The 25,311-nt window shown below is 43.7% G+C and overlaps 2 protein-coding genes across 4 annotated transcripts in view; one reads left to right on the top strand and one right to left on the bottom strand.

Annotated features, from left to right (window-relative positions):
* Positions 1-1,547: 1,547 nt before the first annotated feature.
* Positions 1,548-21,414, bottom strand: ZBTB21 (zinc finger and BTB domain containing 21). Of its 3 annotated transcripts, none has more exons than XM_085586838.1 (2): positions 21,269-21,414; positions 1,548-9,682 (listed from the first exon to the last, which is right to left on the bottom strand). In XM_085586838.1, the coding sequence occupies exon 2, from the start codon at positions 9,667-9,669 to the stop codon at positions 6,493-6,495; it is 3,177 nt and encodes a 1,058-aa protein (XP_085442964.1). In that variant the 5' UTR covers positions 9,670-9,682; positions 21,269-21,414; the 3' UTR covers positions 1,548-6,492. The 3 variants fall into 3 exon arrangements, with proteins under 3 accessions (XP_085442964.1, XP_085442971.1, XP_085442959.1); XM_085586845.1 differs by lacking the exon at positions 21,269-21,414 and adding an exon at positions 10,210-20,964; XM_085586833.1 differs by lacking the exon at positions 21,269-21,414 and adding an exon at positions 10,569-20,964.
* Positions 21,415-21,701: 287 nt separating this feature from the next.
* Positions 21,702-25,311, top strand: part of UMODL1 (uromodulin like 1) — a 74,261-nt gene continuing 70,651 nt past the window's right edge. The window contains exon 1 of the mRNA XM_085588521.1: positions 21,702-23,640. The gene's annotated coding sequence lies outside the window, so the exon portion shown is untranslated. The remainder of the gene's footprint in view (positions 23,641-25,311) is intronic.

The raw sequence follows: 25,311 nt of genomic DNA, 5'->3' as shown, positions 1-25,311 counted from the left end.
GGGAAATAAAAATTGTGTATGTTGCTTCATTGCAGCCAACACCTTGAAAATTTTATTGCCAGGACTGGAAACAGAAATATTACCCCTGTTGGTCTAATAAGGATGCTCCTGTGTTTGTATATTGAATGATAGATGGAAATATCCTATGAATGAAAAAGTAAACATTTCTGGATTGTTTGCAGACCAACTGTTTTAGAAGAGGACAGCTGGAATTAGAGCAAAAATAACCACAAAAACAGGTGCAATGCTCATGGCATTATCAGCAACCTTTAACAATTTCAATTTGTTTCTTGAGTTTTATGTCAAACACAGGCTTTTTGTTCTCTGGAGCATTTTCTGTGAACTGTTCTAGCAGAGGTCAGTCTGTGCTGAAACAGTGACGGAGAGAGCACTGTGTGTCAATATTAATTGGATGCAGGAAGAGCTGGAGCTGTTCTGATCTGAAAGGAGAAAGAGAAAACCATATCTTTGGGGATTTGAGACTATGAATGGATCAGAGAGCAGCTCTCCACCCTCTCTTTGCCTTTTCCACAGCTCCCCAAACCTGTGAGGGGCAGGGATACCCCAGAGAGGACAGACCATGAGCTCTTTGTCCCCTTTTTCAAGGAGAGGCCCAAATCCTCCTGAGCTCAGAGTGCCCTTTTCACCCCTGATCCAAACGTTTGGCAGAGCTGGTCCTGCAGCTCTGCCCTGTGTTCCACCTGAGCCATTGCCCTGCTCCCTCTGAGAGGTCAGTGCACACACAGTGACAAGTGCTGGGGTAAAAAGTGCAGGTGAGTGCTCAGCACATCCTCTGTGCACATCTTATCCTTCCCACTGGATTTGTGGTGTCCCACTGACACCGTTCCTCAATACCCAGGCAGGTGGGATGTTAATTGTGGGATTAAACTTGTGGGACGTTAATTCTTGAGAACTTGTCTCCTCTGTTTAATGTGGGTGAAACTGGTCAGTGGGTGCAGCCACACTGCACAAGGCAAAAGACAGCAAATATGGAGTCCAAGAAGTTGAGAAAACTGACCTAAGTGTTCTCAAAGACAGGTCACACCTAGTGGGAAGAGAGGAACTGAGCAAACCCCATTCCCAAAAGAAAAAAAGCTCATTCTCTGCTTTATGGGAATCCACACACTACATTCCCACACGGGGGGGTTTGACAAGGGACATTCATGCAGCGAAACTGCTTTGGATGAGAGCACTGCGAAAGACCAGAAACATTCCTGTGTCTTCTCAAACATCTGCCTCAGTCCAGTTGGAGATGGAGACACTTCCTCCCACAAATCACTGACTGCACATGAAGCAGGATTTGGGCCACGCTCAAGTTTTTAAGAGATTGCCTGGAGCAGTTGGTTTTCCTGTATTTTCCAGTAAAAGGTTCAGTGAGGCACTTACCAAAACAAACAACCCCCCATTAGTTTAATGTACAAGTAGCACTTCCATCCAACAGAACAAAAGATGCTCTCTTACAAAACTCATTTCCTACCCCGCAGACACAATGGTTTGTACAATAACACCAGCCTCTGCCAAGAGATTCCAGTAGAAGACACAGTGACTGAAAAGAAACAAAGTGTAAGTTTATTGGACGTCAACATTTCTTAGTCAAGATCTAAGTAAAGAAAACACACAGTAGAAAAAGTTGTACAAAGCAGCAATGGATTTACATTACATTAAAGAAAAAGTTGCCTTAAGCTATTAAGTCTCAGTCCTAAAAAAAGTAAAAATCCATCCTGGTGTATTGAACAGATATAGAATGTATAAGGTATACAGGATTATAAACCCAGAGTTGCTTGTCTTACTTCTATAATCCTTTAAAATGACAAGTGATTTTGTGTAACTAACCGGAAAACTCTCTAGAAAATATATTAGATAATTCCAATTTCTAGTAGGAAATTATTCCCCTGTACCCAAGCACTTAAAGTGATCCCATTTTCCTGCTTTTTTAAAAGAGACACTGTCAAGAATAAGCCTTAAAAGATGTACTTTATGTGTATTTTGCACTTAATGCTGCAAAAGAGGGTTTGTTCTAGTTTTCTGTACATTTTTGAATTAAAGTTGCTGCTGCAATAGTGGGAAGCTTGTGTCTTTAAAAGGTAATGTGCACTACTGACAGACTGGAAAAGGAAAAAAAAGGATTGAATCCTTTACTCTGAAACAGTGGGAGGAAAAGCAATATGAAAAATCAGCTCAACCCACAGAATTGAGTTACATTTTTCAGACATCCACACAACAACTGAGGCTGCCCATAATAGGATTTTCATGCCCAAGCAGCTCAAGTGTTATGACTCAATTTGTTTTTAAATTCTTCAATATTATTTATTAATATAAAGTATTTCTAATACAGGTAGGTCCATTTTCTGTATCCAGCCTTTCTCTTGACAGTGTCCCTTTTTGTAGAGCAGTTACAGTACAGTTTTTCACAAGTCATTTTAAATAAACAAGAATCAATAATATTAAAAATACTATCAGGCTGTGTTCAGCAACAACAGAAAAAAATATTTTAACACTGATTCCATAACAGCAACACTAAAAAAAACCCCAACCAAAACAAACAGACAAAAAAAAAACTCCAACAAAAAACAACCCCCTAAGCTTGTTTTGATTTTTATCTAAATCTTCTGGTAGGAAAATGTAAACAATTTTATTCAACAGTATAGGCACATGCCAGATTACAAGCTCATGCCAGATATTTGCACCCTCACTGCTAGAGCCAAGAAATTAGGCATAGTCTGTCCTTGTCCCATGGGAGGAACTCTTTTTAACACTGGAAGCTTGGAACAGCAACAGAGAACCACGCAGAGCTTTGGAGCAAACCCACGTGTCCCACTTGGGGGAAAACAAAAAACATCAGGCAAAAAACCCTCCTGGATGTTCCTGCCTGAAGAGGAAACGCAGGCCAAGCCTCTTACAGCTGTTTGGGGTCACAGATAATGCAACATCTCATTTCTGAAACAGCCCAGACAAACTCTGGGCTCATCCTCTTCACCTCCATCACCTGCCACGGGTGTTTCACTCTGCCTTACCAATAACCCAAAACAGCTCTGTTACTGGCTCGTGTGTTTTGCTGCCACTGCTCACTTTCAAAGGTTGGTCATGGTCCCAATGCAGCAAAGGACTTGCACAGAACAATTAAAAAAAAAAAAACAAACTGATCTTAATGGACTTAAGATAGGCTTAGAGGTTTTGCCAACACAGTGCCTGAAAGGAAAAAAAAAGTCCCAAACCAAAATACATTTCATGGCTCAACACTGCTCCCCTGAAATGCAACACTAGTTTCCACTCCCACTGAAGCAGGATAGTTCTCTGAGATTTATCTGATAGGTTATAAAAATAGCAAAAAAAGGACAGAATTATAGATTCTAATCTATATATTAAAACATCTGCACGTTCCTGTCACAAATTTTAGAAAAGCAAAACACTTTTTTATATTTAACAAGACCTCTAACTTTTTGTCACTTCATTACACAGCTATAAAATTAAACAAAATATGATGAAAACAGGCTTTTGTATCAATAAATTTGCCTTTTATTTTGGCTGTGGCCAAATAGACATTCTTCAAAAGACCTTTATTTATAAACAAGCAACTAACATTTTTTCCCCATAATTTAAATTTTAAGACATATATTAAAGTTATATAAGTGGAAGCATATTTATTCCATATCCTCCAAAATAAACACTTCTATCAAGGGCTTTTTAAGATACTGTATAAAAGCTAATAGAAAACCAGAACTGCTATATAAACATCTCATATTTAAATTTTAGAGATCCTGAATTCCTTTACTAAACAACAGGAACCAAATGTAAAAAAAAAAGAAAATCACACAGAACACTCTCAAAGTGGAAAACAAAACTTTAAAAACCCCCTCAAAACCAAAGCAACTGAAGAAAAACTTAGACCAAAAATATTTTACGGATTCTTTATAATTCCTAGTACACTAGGAAAAAGGTTAGGGTTTCTTTAAAGATATTGAACAGGGTTTTGATTTAAAGTGTGTAGAATTTATCATCATAGCACAGAGCAGAATCTCAGCTGGAAGTGAGATGGCTGTGACCCAGCTGAGCTGGTTGCCACCTTCCTTCAGAAAGCACACTGAATTTTAAAAGGCTATAGCTCAACTTTCAGGCTGTTGTGCAGAGGAATCACTGGGGAAAACTTAGGAACCATTCTACAAAAACACGTTCATATTTTATAGACACAGGGTTTCTTTAACATATATAAAGGGTACTTCTGATTTTCAAAACCAGGTTTAAGTGCAATAACCATTTTATTCTGAAATTGTTTCTAGTAAGAAAGAAATGTATGGTTTTATTAGGTGGAATAAAAAAATCAGTAACTGAAAATGTCACTATTAAGCAAGTACCTTGTTTTAACTGCAATGCCACTGAAAGAGTTTAACTGATACTCCAGCAAATTAGCCTAATCATACTCAACCACAGTTTGCCTGAAGAGGACAAAAAAGAACAAGAAGTTACTTTCAGAGGTGTCTAATAGCAATTTTAGATCATAAGAAAAACAAAGCAGAAGAGGCTTGAAACTAACATTGCAATTTTTTTGGTAGCTGAAAAAAATCAGGGGTCCATCCTGAGCAAATTCTTTCAAATTTCACTTACAGGAAAAATAGTTAAATATCTGTTGGGGAAAAAAAAAATGGTGGCACACTTGGCTTTCACTGAGAAAAATCTGGTGTGTGCCTGAGGGTGCCCATCCTCAGATTCTCAGGAGTTACACTTGTGCTTGATTTTGCTGAATTTCAGCATCAGCTTGCAATTCTACCTTTTGAACTTGGGATACTGAAAAACCAGTTACACACATGGTTACACAGGGGATCCAAGCCTCGCTCCTGCCCCCCTGAAACTGGTGACTAAAGTCCTGCTGGTTTCAGTGGACACAGACTGGGCTCTGACTCAGCAGGGTGGAATTACATCCCCCTTCTCCCAGCCCTGCAGGGGGAAAGCTGGTCAGGATCATAAGCACAGTTTGCATCATTTATGTTCACTCTAACCCACCACCCCTCCACTAATTTTAAATTCTAGCAAAATAATTTCTCACTGTTGGTTCACCTCCTACTTCTGGGTAAATATTTCCTTGACTTACAGAAAAAATTGCACCCTTACTATAGCTCCTGGTAAATATGTGTGATCCTACTTACACTAAATGCTCCAGTTGCCATTTGAGGTAAAATAATGGAAGCACACAGAATATCTGCAGCCCATTATTACCACAATTTTCAACAAATTGGAAAATTGCAACACAGTCACATATGACTAAAGCAGCAGAAAGAACTACTCTATATGCATTGTATCCATAAAATGCAGTGATTGTAGTGTGATTTTCTCCTCTGCTTTGAGCTGGATATGTACGCTTAATACAAATTTCAAATACATACTTCTTCATTTATACAGGTGTCTATATAAATATTTACATTTTTAGGTTTTGTTAAAACATATCTTTGTACTTCATGGCTGAGCTTATTACTTGTGTTTAGAAACACAATTCATCTTCTGTCCCTTAACGAGCTCTCTCTTGTTGATTTAATAGTTATACATTCCTTTGTACTTAAAATTACAAACAGTTGTACAAATAGTGGAAACAAAACTATGAAATCTGTCTGACATCCATTCAACCTCAGTTCACGTTATAAACAGTACCATTTGCATTATGATGGCTGTTACACAATGATTCAGCTACCCAAGTATCCATAGGAAATTAGTCTTTGGGACATTATATAAAGCAAAGTACCCCCTCTCTCAATTTTCCTTAGAAAGTTATAATTAAATGGCTGAAAGCAGGCTTGCTGCTACTTCTTATATAAAATCTTAGTAATAATATTGCTGACTTTAGATTCTATTTTAATTTGCACAAGTTCCATACAACAAAACAATTCAATGTTCCCTTAAAATAGCAAACATTCGTATCCAATAACATCAAGATTACTCAAACTTGAGGTTTATTTGTTATTGCTAAAGGTTTCTAAGACCTAAGTCAATACAGCAAGACACTCCATCCACTTCCTCCCAAACTGCCAGCGCATGGCAACCACTTACATGGAGCTTGTGTGTGTTGGTTTCTTTTTGAAAAACAAATTATGACGTTGGTTACAGTATTTCACTACTATAAGCTTACAGTTAGAATCCAAATTGTTGTTTCTCTTTCATTTAATATGTAACTTTATATATAATATACACTCACACACCAACATCACGGGATGAAGATCCATGCATACAATCCAGATGCAATTGTACTTCAGTGTCAAATGAAATAAAATAAAATCTATTCTGTTACTATTAGATCCCAGACCACAGTATTTTAAATTACTCTGCTTTCTACCTACTAACCAAGTTATAGTTTTTCCTAATCTTCAAATCCAAGCAGCATCACAAATTCCAGATTTTCCATCATCATCATCATTATGATCCTCTTCAGTTTGTAGTCTACGTGGCAGGCCTCTGAGATCCTGAACACAGCCCCCCCAAAGCAGCTCTGCACGGGTTCTGTTAAAGCTAATTGTGTGTCTGTTCGTGGCTCCAGAGACTGAAAGCCGTTTTGAAAGTCCTGTGGCAGAGTTTGCACATGTATTGTCTCTTGAAGGTGATTGCCGAGAGCGGCGGGGCGTGGTAGAAGAGCGTGTCCGACTCCTGCGGCACAAACAGCTTCTCAGTAGTACTGGAGCTCTCCGGCAAGCCCGTGGGGCTGTCGGGCTCCAAAGGCTGGATTTTGGGGAGTGGAGGTGGTGGGGGTAAGGGTGGGGGTGATGGGGAATTAGCTGGTGGACATATCTCAGGCTCCTTATTTGTGGATTCCTCTGCAGCCTGGGACATGTGAGACTGGAAGTGGCTCCAGAGGCGGAAATTCGTTCGGAAGGCCTTGTTGCACACGTGGCAGATAAAGGGTTTCACGGAGCACAGGAGCTCCTGGTGACGCTCCAGCTGCTTGCGTAAGGTGAAAATCTTCCCACACTTTTCACAGGGCCACAAACTGGGATCTTTCTTGGAGACTACATCCTTAGGTTCCCTGCTCGTTTCGGTGACCTCGTCCTCTATATCATCTGCAGGCTCTTCTTTGATCTGGATTTTAAACTGCTTGGAAACACTTAAGTCTTCAGGCAGGCATGAAGAGTCTTCAGAATCAAAATTGATTTGCTCTGACGAATCACTGAACACACCGTCCTCCTTTGCAGCAACAAAATTGTTCATTTTATTGGATTCCGACTGCGGAGGCAGCCGTGACGAACTGGTGACATCTCCATTGTGATCCATGAGAGGCAAAGAAAAGTTCTCTGATGGAGCCATCGTGTTCTGATTGTGAACTTCAACTTGATGACGCCAGATACTGAAGGATGATTTGAAGGTGCGCATACACTCAAGGCAAGTCAGCTTCTTGTACTCACACTTGCTTTCATGCTCGTGCTTCAGCTCTGGAGAAGAAAACCTAAGGCTGCAGTAAGGACAGACAGTGGCATTTCTACAGAGTCGCTCATGGTTTCCCTGTTCAATAAGTGAGGAGAGCTTGGCATTGCAGAGACGGCACTGGTAAACCTCCTTGTTTTCCACCGTGTTTTCAATATGAATGTGATCTTTCTGCTTAGGAGCCTTATTCCCTCCAATGGGTTTCTCCCCAGGGTGCATTTTTATGTGCTGTTTGAACTGGGAGAGGAAACGATAAGCTTTCCCACAGTAGCTACAAATATAGGCTCCTTTGGTTCTCGACCTTAAATTCCTCTTGATGACTTGTTGTGCTTGGGAAGCCGACTGGCCCTGAAAGCTCTGCTTGCCACGTCTTAGTTTCACAATCAGAGCTTTTTTGATTTCTCTCTCCCTCACTATATCGATCAGTTTTCTTTGGAATTTTTCATCCAAAAGGGCGTGTGAACTGGAAGCTGGTGAGGGATTCTTCACAATTCCATGTTGTGTCTGGCAGTGCGTCCACACTTTGAAATTGGTGTGGAATCTCTTATGGCATATGTCACAAGCATAGGGCTTCTCTGGATTGTGATACATGTTAACGTGGCGGTGAAGACCTGCTGTTGATCTGAAAATTTTAAGGCAGTGTTTACATTTAAATTTTTTATTTGGTCTTGCTTCTTCCATCTCACTGTATTCATCTTTACTGACATCAGAGTCAGGGAAATCGGCATCAAGGTGCGTAGGGCTCGAGCCTTCCTCAAAGTTCCCTTCTGAGACAGGAGAACCCTGCTCATCTGCCTTCAACTTCTTGAACGGCAGCCTCCTATCATCCTGGAACCTCCTTTTGGCTGGAAGCCTGCTTGGTTCCTTACGGTCATCCTCAGTTTTAAAAGGAAAGTCTTTGTTTGCCGATGCTGAAGCATCCCCCACTGTGACTCGTATGATTTCAGCAGGATCTGAGAGGGGACTGCTGGGCTCAGTTTTGATCCGCACCTCCGAGAGAGGGGAAGCGAGCTCCCGATCCATTGACTGAGAGGCACTGAAAGACCTAAGGCGATGTGGGTGTATTACCTGTGGCTTCTCATCCAAGGCTGACTTCTCCAATGACTCTTTCAAGGATGACTTTTGGGATGCAACATGAAATGTCTTCTGGGAATCCTTAGTTCCTGGTGAGGAGCACGAGGACACCTGTGCAGGTTTTAGGTCAACAGAAGGTGAGTACATAGGAACCTGGCTGTCCATGGACAGTGACCGTCGAAGGAGACTTTTTACAAGGGGCCCACTTCTGTCAATACTTTGGTTTTCTGGGCCAGACCCACTAGATGGGATTACTAGCCCTAACTTGGAGTAGTAGAGCAAATTCCTATCTTCCCCTTGACCATTTCCTTTTCCTGTCTCTCGCAACAAAAACGTGGATTCTGCTGCCCCACGCAGAGACAAGACCGGTGGACGTGGTCTTTTCAATGACATCTCTGCAACTTTTCCTCTCAGCAGCTGAGCGCTGCTTCCTGGCTCACCACTTGCCATTTCTTTCTCTGCTAAAGACATCTGAGGCAGCACCATGTTCCTTTTCACTAAAGTACCTCTGCTTTGATCCTCCACAGTTCCAGAAGTTTCACGAACCTTTGTATAGCTCACAGGGCCTTCTTTCAGCCACCTCCTTTCAGTCAGTGATAAGTTGTGAAGGGTTTCAGTTGGTTTTGTTACCTGTGGTCTGCTGCTAGCTTTGACAGCCACAGAGGGTGAAGGTTTAGGAGTATGGCTTAAGTCGTGCTGTGTTTGATTTACGCTTTTTGCTTGTGCTTCAATTCTGTTCTGACAGACAATGACACTTCTCTTCTGAGAACTACTTTCATCTTCATCTTGGTATAGTATTTTTTTCATAGGACATGAAGGAAAAGGAGCTTGAGGACTCTTAGAAACAATGTTTGTAAGAAAAGATATTCCAAGACTGTAGCCCAATTCTTGCACAGCTGCAAGGCTGCCTTTCTCAATAAACAAGGATGAAGAATAAATGTAGTTCAACACATTATCAAAAGCATCTGGCTCACAAAAGTCGAGCTGAAACACTGACTGAGACTCATTCTCCTTATTTGTGAACAGAGTCTGGAAATATTCACTGCTGGCAGCCAGAACATTCTTATGAGCTCGGAATTTCTGGTCTCCTACGATCAGCACAACGTCGCACAGCTGTCCCTTGAGACGCTCCTCGTTCAGGGTGCTCAGGAGGGAAATGGCGTGTGCTGGGTTTATGTAATGCAAGAGCCCCTCCATGATTCTGATGTCCCTGAAAAAGAACAACAACAAAGCTGTAGGTTGCCTTATATGAACTGTTAGAGACAAACACATCTCCTGTACTTTGTAAACTGGCTAAACCACCATCAAACAGCAATTAAAGAAACTGCTTGTGTGGGGGAAAGGTTTGGGACTGAAACACCACTGGTAGCTCCAAAAAACCACAGGCATGGGAAGGACTAGCTTATCAACCCACTTTCAAAGATCCTTTTAATTGCTAATCTTGCACCAAGAATATTACACCTAACTAACTGGAGGATGGATGGATGGATGGATGCATGGATGGATGGATGGATGGATGGATGGATGCATGGATGGATGGATGGATGGATGGATGGATGGATGGGCTGTTTTCTCTTCCTGTAATACACCTCTCTCAACAGAGAGGAACAGTTCAATTATTTCACTCTTAAGCATCTCTTCCTCTGCTTCAGCTTCATGAAGATCTGTCTTGACAACTGAATTGATAAACTCTGGACTCTTGGATCAGGTATATAAAGCTTAGTTATAGGAACTCACCTTTCTGAGGCTAAGCAACCCTGGCAGTCTCCCGCTGACTAGACAAATTAAGGGGGTTTTGTTGTCACTTTTAATAGGATGATGGAAAGGGCATTAACATTGGGAAGGAAGAAGGAAACAGCATTATTGTCTGAATCGAAATTCATCATGTTTACTTATGCTTAATAAGTGCTGTTAATATCTACTTCTAACTGCACTGGCGGGATGTGGTTCTGGGAAATGTCAGTTTTCACTGAAGTATTCCTGCATTGTTTTGCTCAGGATGAAAAGCAATCAGAGAACTGAAATCCCCATTTCATTCATTAGCATTAGAGCACTTTATGCCCACAACCCATATATCTGTCTGAGGAACAGTTAACCTTGGCTGCATCCAAGAGTACAATATGGACAAATAAAGCTGCAGTGCAGAAATCTCCATGATCCATGTGCTTCAAAACACAGCCCGTTCCATACTTGATACGTCTTGATAACTCAATATACTGCTCCTGATGAGAGCTTAACAAAAGAAGATAATCAGGTTTTAAGTTAAACAAATAAATTCAATGGCAGGAGTTACAATTTATATATCTGTGCACAAGAACACACACAGAGAAATCAACATATTAAATTATCTTTTTTTTTCTCATCGACACTCTCTACACTACCTCCATGGTGGTTGTAAAACAAGTCAATGATGTGTCTGTTAAAAGCAATTCTCTGACTTTACAGCTGATTTGAGAAACTAGTTTTTAGTTTCATTTGTACATGATACATGCAACTGCAACAAAAAGGTTTCACTGTTCATCAGCTTACAGGCAAAACTGTAAAGTTTATCAAAATAAACAAACAGTACTGAGAAGCTACAACCCCATGGTTAATAAATGAGGATGGTAAATCTTAAAAATAATGGGTATAAATAAGTGATCAAAGTCTACATTAATATTATTGAGAAATTACTTAAAGGATGTGTCTCAGGGCACTGATCATATCAAGGACTGACCCACCACTTCTACACCTAAAAATACAAAATGAGTTCATAGTGACATGGCAACAGCAAAACCAGAATGCTGTTTCCTCACCAGATCAGTCTTTACTGCATATTTCAGTGCCTTGCAGTGTCATTTCATAAACACTAATTTATCCTTAATTCACCTTAGACAGCTATAATGCTTAATTCCCCCACACCTCCATCTATATATAAAAAGCAGTGCAGTCAATCTCAATTTGAGAAAGCAATCTGGGTTGTTTTGCTTTCTAAATTTTATTTAAGAACACCGGGAGGATGGAGGTGAGGGTGTGAGGATGGTGGTTCATTACCCTCCTCTTTTGTGGATGCCACTGCAATTTAAAGTGGCAGAGTTTAATCCAATGTCATGGTCTGGGTGCCCATTAACACTTGCAGAGCTACAAGTGCTCCAGGAGAACATCTTTCCCTTCACCTGGAATAAACTGCAAACTCAAGTGATTCCTCTGGGAATCACATGTTGTAGAAGCTAAATGGAGGTAGCAGATCAACAGAGCTTAGGAAACTTTAACTGTGGTTTAGAGACACCCAACAGAAGCTGCTGCACAACCCACACCTCAAGGACACAGTGGAAATAGAGTGTATTAGTCAAATGTTTTGAAATATTTTAAGATCTTTCATTTTAATTTGCTTTGCTTTGTGCTTTTAAAACTGGCAGGGTAAACACCATGTAATTACTATGTGTCCCTCTGCCCACGTAACCCAGCAGTGCAGTGTAACCAGTAGAGAGTGGTGTAAAATCTGCAGGACTAAAGCAGAATCCAACAGTCACCCATCCTTCTGGCCACAGTTTCCTTCTTCATTCCTGCAACAACTTCAATTCATCACATTAAACACTGCAGACATAAACATCCCCCCAGTTACACATGATGCAATTTAACTCTGTCACTTTAACAGTAACCAAGGCTGCACAAATGGCAAAGGACCAAATCAATCCTGCAAAGGCAGCTTTAATCCTGGTATTTCCCAATTCAAGGGCTTGACTTTCATCTTAATAGCCTTTAGACACAACAGGCAGAAATTAAACAAACAACAGCAAGAAACACACCACAACTGTTTTGCAGAGCCATTTAAAGACATTTATCCAGATCATGTGAAAGCCTGACATATCTAGAAGTAGAAAAAAACATTAACCCAAAGAATACCTGAGTCAGAGTACGATGTGTTAAAATTTCACTACATGAATACTTTTCAATAACAAAGTTGATCCAAGTCCTCCCTGCTCTCTTGTGTTCATCTTACCTGCACACTGCAGGTCACTCCTCCTTCAGCTGTGCCAGTACAAATATTTGCAGGCCTGTATGACGTAGCAGAACAGAAATAAATAAACAGCCAACATTATTTCTTTTCAAATGCTGGTTGATTTTTATAGTGAACCACATCAGGAGCTATTGCACTGGCATAACTGAAGAGGCAGCAATAGGAACAGCCACAGGACACAAGAACTGGTTGCCCAAAGCCAGAGCTTGGCTGCCTGTGCTTAGCCCCACACAAAAGCTTCCCTGGCACCGTGTGTAGATACACAACTCTGGCAGTCTCCTGTAACACCAGATTTGGTTCCAGGTGTTTGAGTATTCCAACTTCTCATCTGTAGATTGTTTTGTGATTAGCTATCCAAGATCTTTCCTCCAGATAATCTGCTTTTATTCTCTCTAACCCTTTTTTTCCAGCCACCTTCACTACTGACTGGAAATAAAGCTTTCTTCTTTTCTTCCATGAAGTTCAGGTGCCATCATGGAAACAGCAGGAGCATATCAGAAAATCTCCCACAGTCTGGTGGCAGCGCCTCATGCCACAGCAGCTGCTGGTCCTCAGGAGGAACAGTGACTAAGTTTGGACTCCAGACCCAGGAAGAGCCAGTGCAGCAGGAACCCTCAGGAGGCGAAGAAGAGATTTTCATGTCAGCCTTCACAGACCCACAGGATGGGTCAGACTGGAAGGGACCACAGTGGGTCAGCCGGTCCAACTTCCCCGCTCCAGCAGGGTCACCCCAGAGCACACAGCACAGGATTGTGTCCAGACAGTTCTGGAATATCTCTAGAGAGGAGACTCCACACCCTCTCTGGACAATCTGTCCCAGTCCTCTATCACTGCACAGGGAAGAAGTTCTTCCTCATGTTCAGGTGGAACTTCCTGGGCATCAGTTCTGCCCCTTGCCTCTTGTCCTGTTTCTGGGCACCACAGAGCAGCGCCTGGTCCACCCTCTTGCCACCCCTTTAGATATTTATCCACATTAATGAGGTCCCCTCTCAGTCATCCCTTCTCCAGGTTGAACAGGCCCAGCTCACTAGAGAGATGTTCCAGTCCTCTAATTCCCTCCTTCAACAGCCCTCCACTGATCTCAGAAAACTACATTTCAAAAGCCTAAGTACCATATTTGTTTTTATTTTATATTTTGAACAAGGACAGAAAAAGATGACTCTACTATTTCTACTATTTCAAAATAACTTTTGCAAAATAAAAGAAATCTCAGGAAAGCTCTTCACAAGGGAAGGGTGAAAAAGCTTAATCTTAGGCCCAACAGTTTATTGATCTTCAACAGCAACCTCCCTTTGAAATGGCAGTTCCCCTTCCTTTCCTCTGCTCCTTACTCTCACATCTCCCAGCCCTGTGCTACTCTCCCCTTCCTTTCACCAGCTCTGCTGCTCATTTGATCTCCCAGTGAGTTAATTCAACTCCTTAAAATTAAGCAGGGAACAAATAAAATCATTCCAGATTTTTAGATCTGTTTGCTACTTTCTAGGATAGGGAGCTTAATCAGCTCACTGAGAGGTCAAATGAGCCCCAGGGTTCCCGCAAGAGAAGCCAGGCACCTGCCCATTCCTCCTCAGGAAGTTGTTCCATCAGCTTCCCCCATCTGAAATTTCACCTGTAGAAACAATGTAGCCACTGACTTTACAGCTGAAACATTCCACACAGCATCAGGCAGATACTTGTGTGCGGTTTCAGTGTAACCTACACCCTCAAATACATGAGCAACTATGAGATGTTGATGTTGCCTTCTGACTTCCATGATAAGGAAATCACTGCCAGCTGAAGCTCCATTAACAGTGTGCAGTGGGGGGCAGTGGGAAAGATCGTGTTCTGAAACCCTCCAGGAGATGCAATATTGCAGCAAGGAGGTGCCAGGGCTGTGAGAAAGTGCAGGTGGAAGCAGAGAATATGAGGATGGAGGAGGAAACACAGAGAACAGACTGAACAGGTTTAAACACACAAGAAGCACGGCAGGGACAAACCCACTGAAGGGAGCAAAGAAATGTGCATTATAAGACTCAGCCAAAAAATACAAGTGACTTCCTGGGGCATCCCCTGGAAAATGCAGGAATGTTGCATTCGAGTGCTTTCCTGAGGATCCGATGGCTCTGACAATTCTGGTGCTGTTTCAGACACCAGAAGAGTAGAAATGTCCCTTGATTATCTGTCACAAGTCCAGATGAAAAAGGAACCTAGACTGTTTAAGCTTCTACTCAAGGACCCTGTGTTGGCTTTTTATGATCTGAGTTTGGCAACAATTTATAAAACATCTCTTCTCCCATCAACAGCTTTTGCAACACAGATACTCTCCCACAGCATATACAGATTTACACATCTCCCTATATAGCCCGAAAACCTGTAAGTAAAAGCTACAGACCCACATAGGATTATTGTTTGCATTTCTATAATCTTTTTCTACCTAAATACTTAAATAATCTCTTGCTGCATATGTTTGGAGATTCTGTCTTCCTGGATTTCATGAAATGAGATCTCACTGCTATTGCTGTTTCCCACTGCAGACAGCACTGTGAACTTTCTCCATGAAGACAAGCGTTCCTCATTTCTCATTTCAGCAGCACACAGAGTCTCACTGGTATAAACACAGGCATAAAATCACATAAATACCATGCTTGCTAGTGTGTGAAATTGATGGACTAATTTCTACCTATTTATCCTCCATATATATAAAAGCAGACATTTAGAGAGAGAAAAAGAAGAAATTTTTAATCACAGATTTACAGAATGGTTTGGGAAGGGACCTTAAGGATCATCCAGTTCTAACCCCCCTGCCATGGGCAGAGACACGTCCCACTAGACCAGGCTGCTCAGAGCCCCATCCAACCTGGCCTTGAATGCATCCAGAGATGGGGCAATGTGTGCCAGTGCCTCACCACCCTCACAATAAAGAATTTTTTTCTAATATCTAATCTAAACCTACTTTCAGTTTGAATATTCTGCAGTCTATTTTGCCCTAAACGCGAGACAAATAATTAGCAGCTAACCTGACACAGACATGAAGCTGACTTAGAAATTAGAGGCTATTTTTCACATTCAGATCATACCCTCAGTTCCACGTTCTGACACTTAAAATAGCTCCCCCTGACGTGCAGCAAACTACAGAATGTCAGAGTACAAAGCTCCTCTTGTCATTCCCATTCTTGTTTACAATCCAGCAGCAGCTCGGGGTGCAATTTCATCTTGCTCTCAGAGCAGTCTAACGAGGCGAGGCGTTGCTCCCGCAAGGAGCAGCCCGTGTCCCCTCCTCCCCCTCCGAGGAAGGGCTGCCTTTGTCAGAGCAGGGAGCGGATCCAGCGACAGGATGGAAGGGACAAGGCAGGGAAGTGCTGGCTGGAGCTCTCAAAGTTCTTCCTGAAACATTTAGTGAAGATTAAATCACATCAAACACAATTTGATATTTGTCCCGGCCTCCATGACTCGACTAAAAGGTGTGTAACTCAGCCTCCAATTGCTGTCAACTACATCAAAATATTGAAAAGTTTAAAAACACCTTTCCCTAGGAGTTCTTAATCTTTCATTCCCTTGAAATGTTTGTTTTGTAGTGCAAAATACAAGGCAACGTTTGCTTTGTGATGTTTGTACTCTTACTCAGTACACACTCTGATGGAACAAGGCTGAAAGGCTTGATGGCCATCAAATTTAAACACCTACAGAAATCTCATCCCCAGAAATATTTGTCATTTTTTTGGTAAGAGATGTATGAAATTTGAAGAATTGTAGACCAAATGTGCACACTTGTATTTCTACATGTAATTCTACACGTTGATTTTATTGGCAAGGCTGAGCATACTTATCAAATGGAGTAACAGTCATCTGCTTTACTAGATATGACACATTAACTTGCCTAATTCACATTAAAAAGTTGTCTACATACAGCTTTTAATTTTGCTAGTGTAGTAAAAATGACAAACCCTAATTGTGGTCATGTTTCTAGTACTATAATGGTGCTTTTTACAGGCACAGTAATTTTGGATGGGAAGAGAAGCCAGACATGCCTGTAAGGTACTATTTTATCAACAGGATGGTGTTTACAATAAGGTATCTTTAAAAATGAGACATGATGGGGGAAAAATTCCAAGTGAGAAAGCTGCGATTCAGGGAATGCAGGTATCTTCCTCCCACTGAAGGGCTCCAAAGAAAATGTCATTCAGCCATCACTGATTCTAGCCAAGATACTGAGAAGATGACACAGAAAAGGGGAAAGACAACAGCAATTTTAGCTGTTTTACCTTAAGAGATTTACAAGCTCATGAATCGCATGTGGAAGATTTTCAGATTACCCCAAGTCCATAAGCAACTGAAGGGAGACTGTCATACATAGTTAAAAAAGAATTAATTTAAAAATCCAGCTCCATGAACAAGAGCATGGTATTTTCTTTACTCCTCAAAAGTATTTATGAGAATTGAGATGGTCATATTTTTACTGGAATTCCAGGAAATTTGGCCCTTAACCTCAACAGCGGAACGGCTGTACTCAGAGTTATGCCTTGGTACAAAATAAATAAATTCCTTTTGGTTATGACAGACTGAGTGTGGCAGTGATTAGAAATCATTGTAATTCCACTGCTTTTCCTTCCATGGATCTTAATTTACATTAAAAGGGGCTTTGTCAGGCATATTTACTATCCTAAGTACACTGTTTTTAGGAAGTGTCTGAAGATACATATGTGTCCAGAGCAGACTGTGAGGGGGTGGAGGGGACATTCACTGTGCCCTGTGTCAGAACTGTCCCTGCAGTAACCACAACTTGTCAGAGGTTGGCAAGAATGAATTGCAACCTAAATGTTACTCACGCTGTTCAGTACTGAGGTAGGATAAACTTTAGATAAGGAGATTAATGATCTCCAACAAAAAAGGGAAAAATATTTCTTCCTTTCCCAAAGAATGCAATTTGGCTGTATACAAATTATTACAAAAGGAAAAGTTTTGTGGCATTTAAAAAATATATATGTTTGGACAAAGGATTTTTCATGTCTTTTCATCACAGACTGCATGGAAAGAATTTGCACAAGAAGGATGTGGTGTTTCACTACATGTCAGAGGGAAAACCCCTCAACAATCAAGACCAGGGGATTTTAAAACTTGTATTTGTGATGGACAGCAAGACCGATGAACTGATGGGGGTGAAAATGGAAGGAGCTTAGGAAGATTGAAGACTTGCCCAACACTTTCTTTCTTTGTTCATAAAATATGCCTGAACTGTTCCAGAACAGCAAAATACATAAAGTAGTCAATAAGAAAAGACAATAAGTTTCTTTTTATTTCACTGCTGATTGAAAGAAAATATAAGAGAACTGATGTCTTTAATATTATCAGTAGGGGAAAAGAAGATAAACACTACAGTACAAAGACTAATATTAAACTACAACAAATATCTGGGAAGGAAATCCCCCTCTGCACAGAATACCTATTTTAAAGCAGAGTATATGGCAGTCTTTCCATGACTTTGCTGCTTCTAAAAACTTTTTTTGCTTTTTGAGGATCTCAGATCATTACATGAGACAGATTTCAAAATGAAGGCGCTCAGTTGCTCAAAAGTTTAATGAGAGCTGAAATCGTTGCAACTGCAGCATGTGACTGAGAGCACAGCCCCTCCCAGTGCAGAACAAACCTTGTGCTGATTGCAGCGCAACTTCCTCTCCCCTCCGAGTCCACACTCGGTCACACACTGCAGTTATCACCATTTTGAAGATAAAGTGAATTTCAAAACCCTGAAAGCTACAGAGGGTTGGTTTTTAACTGCTCCACAGATCCTGAAGTTCAAAGCAAAACAACTTCAATACAGTAAGAAAGCTCAAGACTTTCAGCCTTTTAAATCCAAAGGTGATCTACCCCTAACTAATTTTGAGGGAAGTGTGATCAGCCATTACTACAAAGATGATCAAAACACTCAATTTTCTGAGTGCACGTATTCTCTCCAGCATCACACACAAAACCTCCATGAGCTCAGAAAACCTAATTTCTCAGTAATATCCAGCTTCTACTGATCCAGAGGGTTCTCAGTGCAAGATGGATGTGGCAGAGTATCAGAGTATCACCCTGGCACTTGGAACCTACACAGGGGGAACAGAAGGCACAAAAGTTCACATTTATCACTGAATGTACAGCACAAAAAGCACTTTGGGAACTTCTTAAAAGCTGCTGCCTGGTTTATATTCAATGAGAATGCTAAGATGTTCTAAAGGGTAAGTTACCTTGAACATTAAAGCAGAATCAGGGAAGTTCACAAGTGGTGAAATCCCCAAGGAATCCTGGCATGGCTCTGCAGCTGAAAACTGCAAAGGTTCTAATTTGTGACATCTCCCTGCAAGCCCCTGCTGAGAACATCTAAATGACAGCTCTTGAAATGGTCACTATCCAGTCAGGATGGGAGCACTTTTCGCAGGTAAAGAAAATATTCTTAAGAAATTACAACTCTACAGCATATGGGTGAAACACACATCTGAAAGAGATGTTGGATCCCTTTTCACCCGAGAGATGGCCACATAATTTGGGTTTTTTTTTTTGCTAACAAGGTTTATAGAAACAGTTGCTTAAATTTGCTCCAAACTTCCCCTCAAGAGGATCAGCATACTGCTGGTGGAAAATTTTAGTCAGAGTACTTTGTCAGTTTGAGTAACAGAACGCTAAACCTACACAAAAAACAGTACTAGATTTACCTGTAGTGTGCATTTACTACTCCTGATTTAATATCAAAAGACTTCCTGTACAAAAATACATTTTACAAAAATCTAACTTCACATTAGTTTATCTAAGGATAAAACATTAATTTTAATTTAACTACAAGTGTATTCACAAAAAGCTCTGTGACTGTGTAAGTCATCACAATCTCTTCTTGTATGTACAGCCTACCTACCTCTTACTTCCACTGGGAGTCCAACTACATTTTTTTTGTAGGAAGAACTACTAAAGCAATTGCTATTTAATTATTAAGATGAGCTTACTCAACACACACACATTCCACAATTATTTCCTGTCTAATAGTAACTCCTTGAAGTTATTCTCCTGTTTATTTACATGAGCCTCATCCAATCTGAATATAATAGCAGCCTGGACTTTACAGAGAATTATAATAAAGTTCTCTCTGTTTTACCTGTGACCAGGTAAATGCCTTCCACAACTTTCTACGCAGGCACAGCCCACCACTGAGGATTTCCCCACCTTGCTGTGAAATGTGCTTCATCCTTCTGATGAATAATCCAGCCCACAAGTACATGGACCAGCAAAGCCACACTTTGTTTACAGAACCACAGAATGGGTCAGGCTGGAAGGGATCACAGCGGGTCATCTGCTCCCATCTGGGTCATCCTAGAGCACATGGCACAGGATTGTGTCCAGATGGCTCTGGAATATCTCCAGTGAGGGAGACACCACAGCCTCTCTGGACAATCCGTGCAGTGCTCGGTCACTGCACAGCAAGGTTGTTACGTTGAGGTGGAATATCTGTGCATCACGTTCTGACCATTGCCGGGCACCACCGAGCAGAGCGCGGTCCATGCGCGGACACCTCCCCTTTCTAGACAAGACACTGATGAGGTTTGATACCTGCCTGCACTGAACGCGGGGACCTCGCTGGGGGGAGATGAAAGGCGCTCTCCCTCCCAGACACACCTGGGAGCAGCCGTGTCACCGAGGCACGGCGCCTCTCTCCCGCTTTAGAGCTCGGATGGCAGCGGGGGGAAGAGCCCGGAGCCGGCGGCGGAGCGCGAAGCGCCGGACCGCCGGTCCCTCACACCCCGCGGGCAGCCGCTCCTTCTCACCACCGGTGCCTGGTATCCCTCTCACCACCGGTGCCCGGCATCCCTCACATCACCGGTGCCCGGCATCCCTCACATCACCGGTGCCCGGTATCCCTCACATCACCGGTGCCCGGCATCCCTCACATCACCGGTGCCTGGTATCCCTCACATCACCGGTGCCCGGCATCCCCGGTGCCCGGCATCCCTCACACCCCGCGGGCAGCCGCTCCTTGTCACCACCGGTGCCTGGTATCCCTCACATCACCGGTGCCTGGTATCCCCGGTGCCTGGTATCCCTCACACCACCGGTGCCCGGCATCCCTCACATCACCGGTGCCTGGTATCCCCGCTGCCTGGTATCCCTCACACCACCGGTGCCCGGCATCCCTCTCACCACCGCTGCCTGGTATCCCTCTCACCACCGCTGCCCGGTATCCCCGGTGTCTGGTATCCCTCATACCACCGGTGCTTGGTATCCCTCTCACCACCGGTCCCCAGCGCCCCTCACACCACCGGTCCCTCACGCCCTGGGGCGGCCGGACCCTCGCGGCCCTCACACCCCGTTGCAGCGGGTAACGGGCTCCCGAGGCGCCGCAGCCCGGGGAAGCCGGAGGACGGCGCGCCTCTCCCCGCCTTCCTTCCATCCTCCCTTCCATCCTTCCATCGCTGCCGGCCGCGCTCATGCGCCCAGCGCGCTCCCCCGTGCCGCCCCCTCAGGCTCGGGCTCGGGCGGGGCGGGCGCTGTGGCGGCGGCCGCGGGCGCGTCCCGCCCGCTCCGGGCGCCTGCGCCGCGCCCCGCCAAGGACTGGGGGGAAGAGTTTCGTAACCGGCGCATGCGCGCGGGAGCCGCATCCCCGCTCGGTGGAGGAAGGGTGGTGGTGGGGGGAGGGGGGAAGGAGGAAAGAGGGAAAAAAAAAAAAAAGAGAGAGAGAAAAAAAAAAAAACCACCTCAGAGTTACGTCAGGAAAAGACGGATTTGTGCGCGGGGAGACCCGCGCGGCGCGGGCAGCCCCCGGGACGGGCGCGACACGCGGGCGCTACTCACCCTGTCCGCCGCCCCCCCCCGCTCGCCCCCCTCGGCGCCTCCGCTCAGGGCTCAGCCCGCGCTGCCGCCGCCGCCGCCGTGATTCCATCCATCTTGAATTTGACGTCATCCCACAACCGAGGGATGAGGTCATCGCGGGGAGCGCTCGTCACGTGCGCGGCGCCGCGATTGGCCGGGCATGGGTGGGGGGGAGCGGGGGGCGAGGGGGCGGCGCGGCGGGGGGGGGGGGGGTTGGCACGGCGGTGGGGAAACGGGGGAACGGAGCGGGGACGGCAGCGGGGATCCCCGAACGACCGGCCGACCGAGCGGGCAGCGCCGCCCGCAGCGCCCCGGCCGCCGCCCTCAGCCCGCGGCGCCGCAGGGAAACTGAGGCAGCGGCCGCGCGCGCACGGGGGGCCAGGTCCGGCACGGCGGGGGGGAGACGCGCGGAGGGCACAGCGGGGCTGGGGAGGCGCCGCTGTTGGCAACCCGCGGCCAGCCTCCCCCCGGAGCTGTGCGCTCCGGGTGTGAGGGGGAGCCCGCGTGCGGGTCGCCGGCATTTGTAATTGTTTCGTCGTGAGTTTTCGTTGTGCTGATTATTGTTGTTGTTATTGGTGTTGTTTTCGTGGTGTGTTTTTTTTTTTTTTTCTAAGTGTACGGCCCCAGTGTGGGCTGTGAAGAAGCACCGTGCTCAGTGCCGCCCACTGTGCCCCTCTCAAGCCACCCCTCACGTTTCTGTCCCCCTCAAAAGCCACCGCTGTCCCCATCAAAACTCACTGACTACCCCAAGCCACCCGATGTCCCATTCATCACCCACTGACCCCCTCCAAAGCCACCCAATGTCCCTCAAAAAACACCCACTGTCCTTCAAAACCCACCCCGATTCCCCTCCCGAGCCACCGTGTCCCTCAAAAAACACCCACTGTCCTTTGAAACCCACCCTGATTCCCCTCCCAAGCCACCCAGTGTCCCTCAAAAAGAACCATTCCCCTCCCAAGCCACCATGTCCCTCAAAATCCATCCACTGTCCCTCAAAATCCACCCACTGTCCCTCAAAATTCACCCACTGTCCTTCGAAAGCCACCCCCATTCCCCTCCCAAGCTACCCAATGTCCCTCAAAAAACACCCACTGTCCCTCAAAATCCACCCACTGTCCCTCAAAATTCACCCACTGTCCCTCAAAATTCACCCACTGTCCTTCAAAAGCCACCCCCATTCCCCTCCCAAGCCGCAGTGTCCCTCAAAAAACACCCACTGTCCTTCGAAAGCCACCCCCATTCCCCTCACAAGCCACCCAGTGTCCCTCAAAATTCACCCACTGTCCTTCAAAAACAACCCCATTCCTCTCACAAGCCACCCACTGTCCCTCCCAAGCCAGCCCACCACCCTCTGTTGCCATCAGGGTCACACATACCCACATCCCGGTGGGTTTTGGCTCAGGCCCTTTGTAACTGATGATATGGAAAAAAAAATTATAATGGCCATTATCATTGCTTTAGGCTGGCTTCTCATCGTGATTATCTGCTTTGAATTAAATACCTGAATAGGGTTTTATGTGTCAAAATGAAAGTATTAAAATAGAAATTAAGAATTACAAGATTTCTCTTGTTTTTGTCGAAAACTAATCTCTAATCTGGCGCGTTATCTTTTCATTAGGGACAACTCTAGGGATTAGCATCTAATCCCATATGTGCTTTCAGTGTGCTTTCAGATATCCTAAATCACAACACTCTGAAGCAGCTGTAGAATCCCTGGAATTTCTTTAGGGATATGTTTGAGACTTTTTTTGCCAAGGTTTTGTTGCAAATGGGCTAAAACCCACATAAGGGGAAGAGATGTACCTTACTGGGTCTGGCTCCTTTTTCCTCTTTCCAAATCTTGAAGGATTTTTACTTTTTCTTGTCATTGCTGGCTCTCTTGGTAGCTTTGGAAACTTGGGAAGCTGCTTGTGAAAGGAGTGGGTTTTTTTTCACTCAGGGACTGTTGCCCTGACGTGAGTGTGGCTTTGTGAGCCAGCACAAAACCCCAGCAAGCTCTTTGGAAGAGTTCCCTGCTCTGGTTCGCTGTGCAGACAACTGCTCTGGCACGGGGGCTGCTGTGGTGATGGGAACAAACAACTGGGAAAGCACTTGCATCTGTTCCCATAAACCACTTTGTGCAGTGAGGCTGGCTGTGCTGCCAGAGGAGCTAACCTGAGCTTTCTTCTTTTTTTTCTTTTTTTTTTTTTCCTCCTCATGTGTACTCAGTTACTTCTCAGCCAAGCAGAAACTGGTCTTGCATAATTTCTCATCTGTGCTTCTCCAAAATGGCCTGTGGCACAGATGGAGGATCTCTGTCCCAGAATTACCCTGCTGAAAGGTGGTCTTACACGTGTGTGTGTCTTGCTGTGCAGGTATTTATTACCAATATTTTTAATTTTCAGGTTCCCTAGTGAAAGTGTAGCCAGTAGAACAGAGCCCCTGCAGAGGCTTGTACAATTCTGCTGGAGCGAGTCCAGAAGAGGCCTCGAAATTGATAAGAGAACTGGGGCACCTCCCCTACAGAGACAGGCTGGGAAAATTGGGGTGTTTATCCTGGAGAAGGTTGTGTGGAGACCTCAAAACACCTTTCAGAACCTGAAGAGACTTGCAAGGAAGCTGCAGACAAACTCTTCGTCAGGGACTGGAGTGACAGGACAAGGCGGAATGGGTACAAACTGGAAAAGGGGAAATTTTGGTTAGACATTATGAAGAAATTTTTCACTTTGAGCGTGGTGAGGCCCTGGCACAGGGTGCCCAGAGCAGCTGGGGCTGCCCCTGGATCCCTGGCAGTGCCCAAGGCCAGGTTGGACACTGGGGCTGGAGCAGCCTGGCACAGTGGAAGGTGTCCCTGCCATGGCAGGGGGGTGGAATGGGATGATCTTCCAACCCTTAATATTTTAGGATTCTATAATTTTGTCATTCTTCCAAACACATGATTTGAGAAATTTTGAATGCAGTCCTCCAAGATTCTGTGATTCAAAAAGACAATCTGCCTGTATTTCATGATTGAGCCTGATTGACCTGACGTTATTAAAGTTGCCTTATATTCCTGTAAATCAGATTTTTCTTGATCTTAATGAAATCTTGGGAAGGAATTAATTCTGTAGAATTATTGGGGGTTTAAGTTGTCTTTAAGCAGGTTAATTTTGTCAAATGTACCATCCCCAATTATTTGAATGTATTCTGGTTCTTCAAGATTAGCTTCTTTATGAATGTATTTTCCAACATTTCTAATTTTAGATGCTTTGATGGGGGGCTTAGTTTGATATATTTTTCATCTTTATGTGTGCTTGCAGCTGTTATTACCAGGTGCATGTTTGTTAAGTATAAAGTTTGTTCTCCATTTGGGGTATCCAATAACTTCTCAGATTAACTTTGGATCATACTTGCCAACAAGCTTTATCACTGGAATTTTGTTAAAAACTGAACCTTGCAAAATGTAGAACGTAAAGAAACTTTAAAGAAAATAAGGAAATAAAGGATGATTATACATGGACATTGTGAGCAAATTACCATGTAAAAGCTAAAACACTTGCATTGGTTGAAAGTATGAGAATTACTGATTTTCATAGTGTAAATATTGCACTAAAGGGCCAACTTGTGTACTTTGAATAGTTCAGTGGTTTTGACACTAATATTTTCAATATAAAAATAGTTGGAATAAAGTCATATCCTGGAGCTAATTTCTTCTTTTTAGATTTGTAGTTTTAGCTCTTTTACATGTAAATTTTATTTAATGAAGATTTGGACCTTGTGTGATTAATTTAAATCTAATGACATCAGGTTCTTTTCCTGCAGAGAACCTAGAATAGCTCAGATACCCTGAGGCACTCCTCTGTTAGCAGCTGAGAGAGTTTTGCAGAGAGGAATTTGGTTTTGAGGGAGAGGATAAGGACAGAAGAAGCAGCTTTATTTCAGTGGGTGAACCTTTGCTAGATGGAGATAACATTTTTCATCTTGGTAAATTTTCTTTGAGTCTTCTGTCCATGCAGAGTGATCTGTTCTGTACTTTGGTGGCTTTGGGAGTGTCCTGCTGGAGCACC

The sequence above is a fragment of the Lonchura striata genome, chromosome 1, assembly GCF_050655825.1.
Source record: "Lonchura striata isolate lonStrDom1 chromosome 1, ASM5065582v1, whole genome shotgun sequence".
In the NCBI taxonomy this organism is placed as follows: Eukaryota; Metazoa; Chordata; class Aves; order Passeriformes; family Estrildidae; genus Lonchura; species Lonchura striata.
The sequence above is the reverse complement of the archived record's forward strand: the minus strand, read 5'-3'. Positions and strand labels throughout refer to the sequence as shown.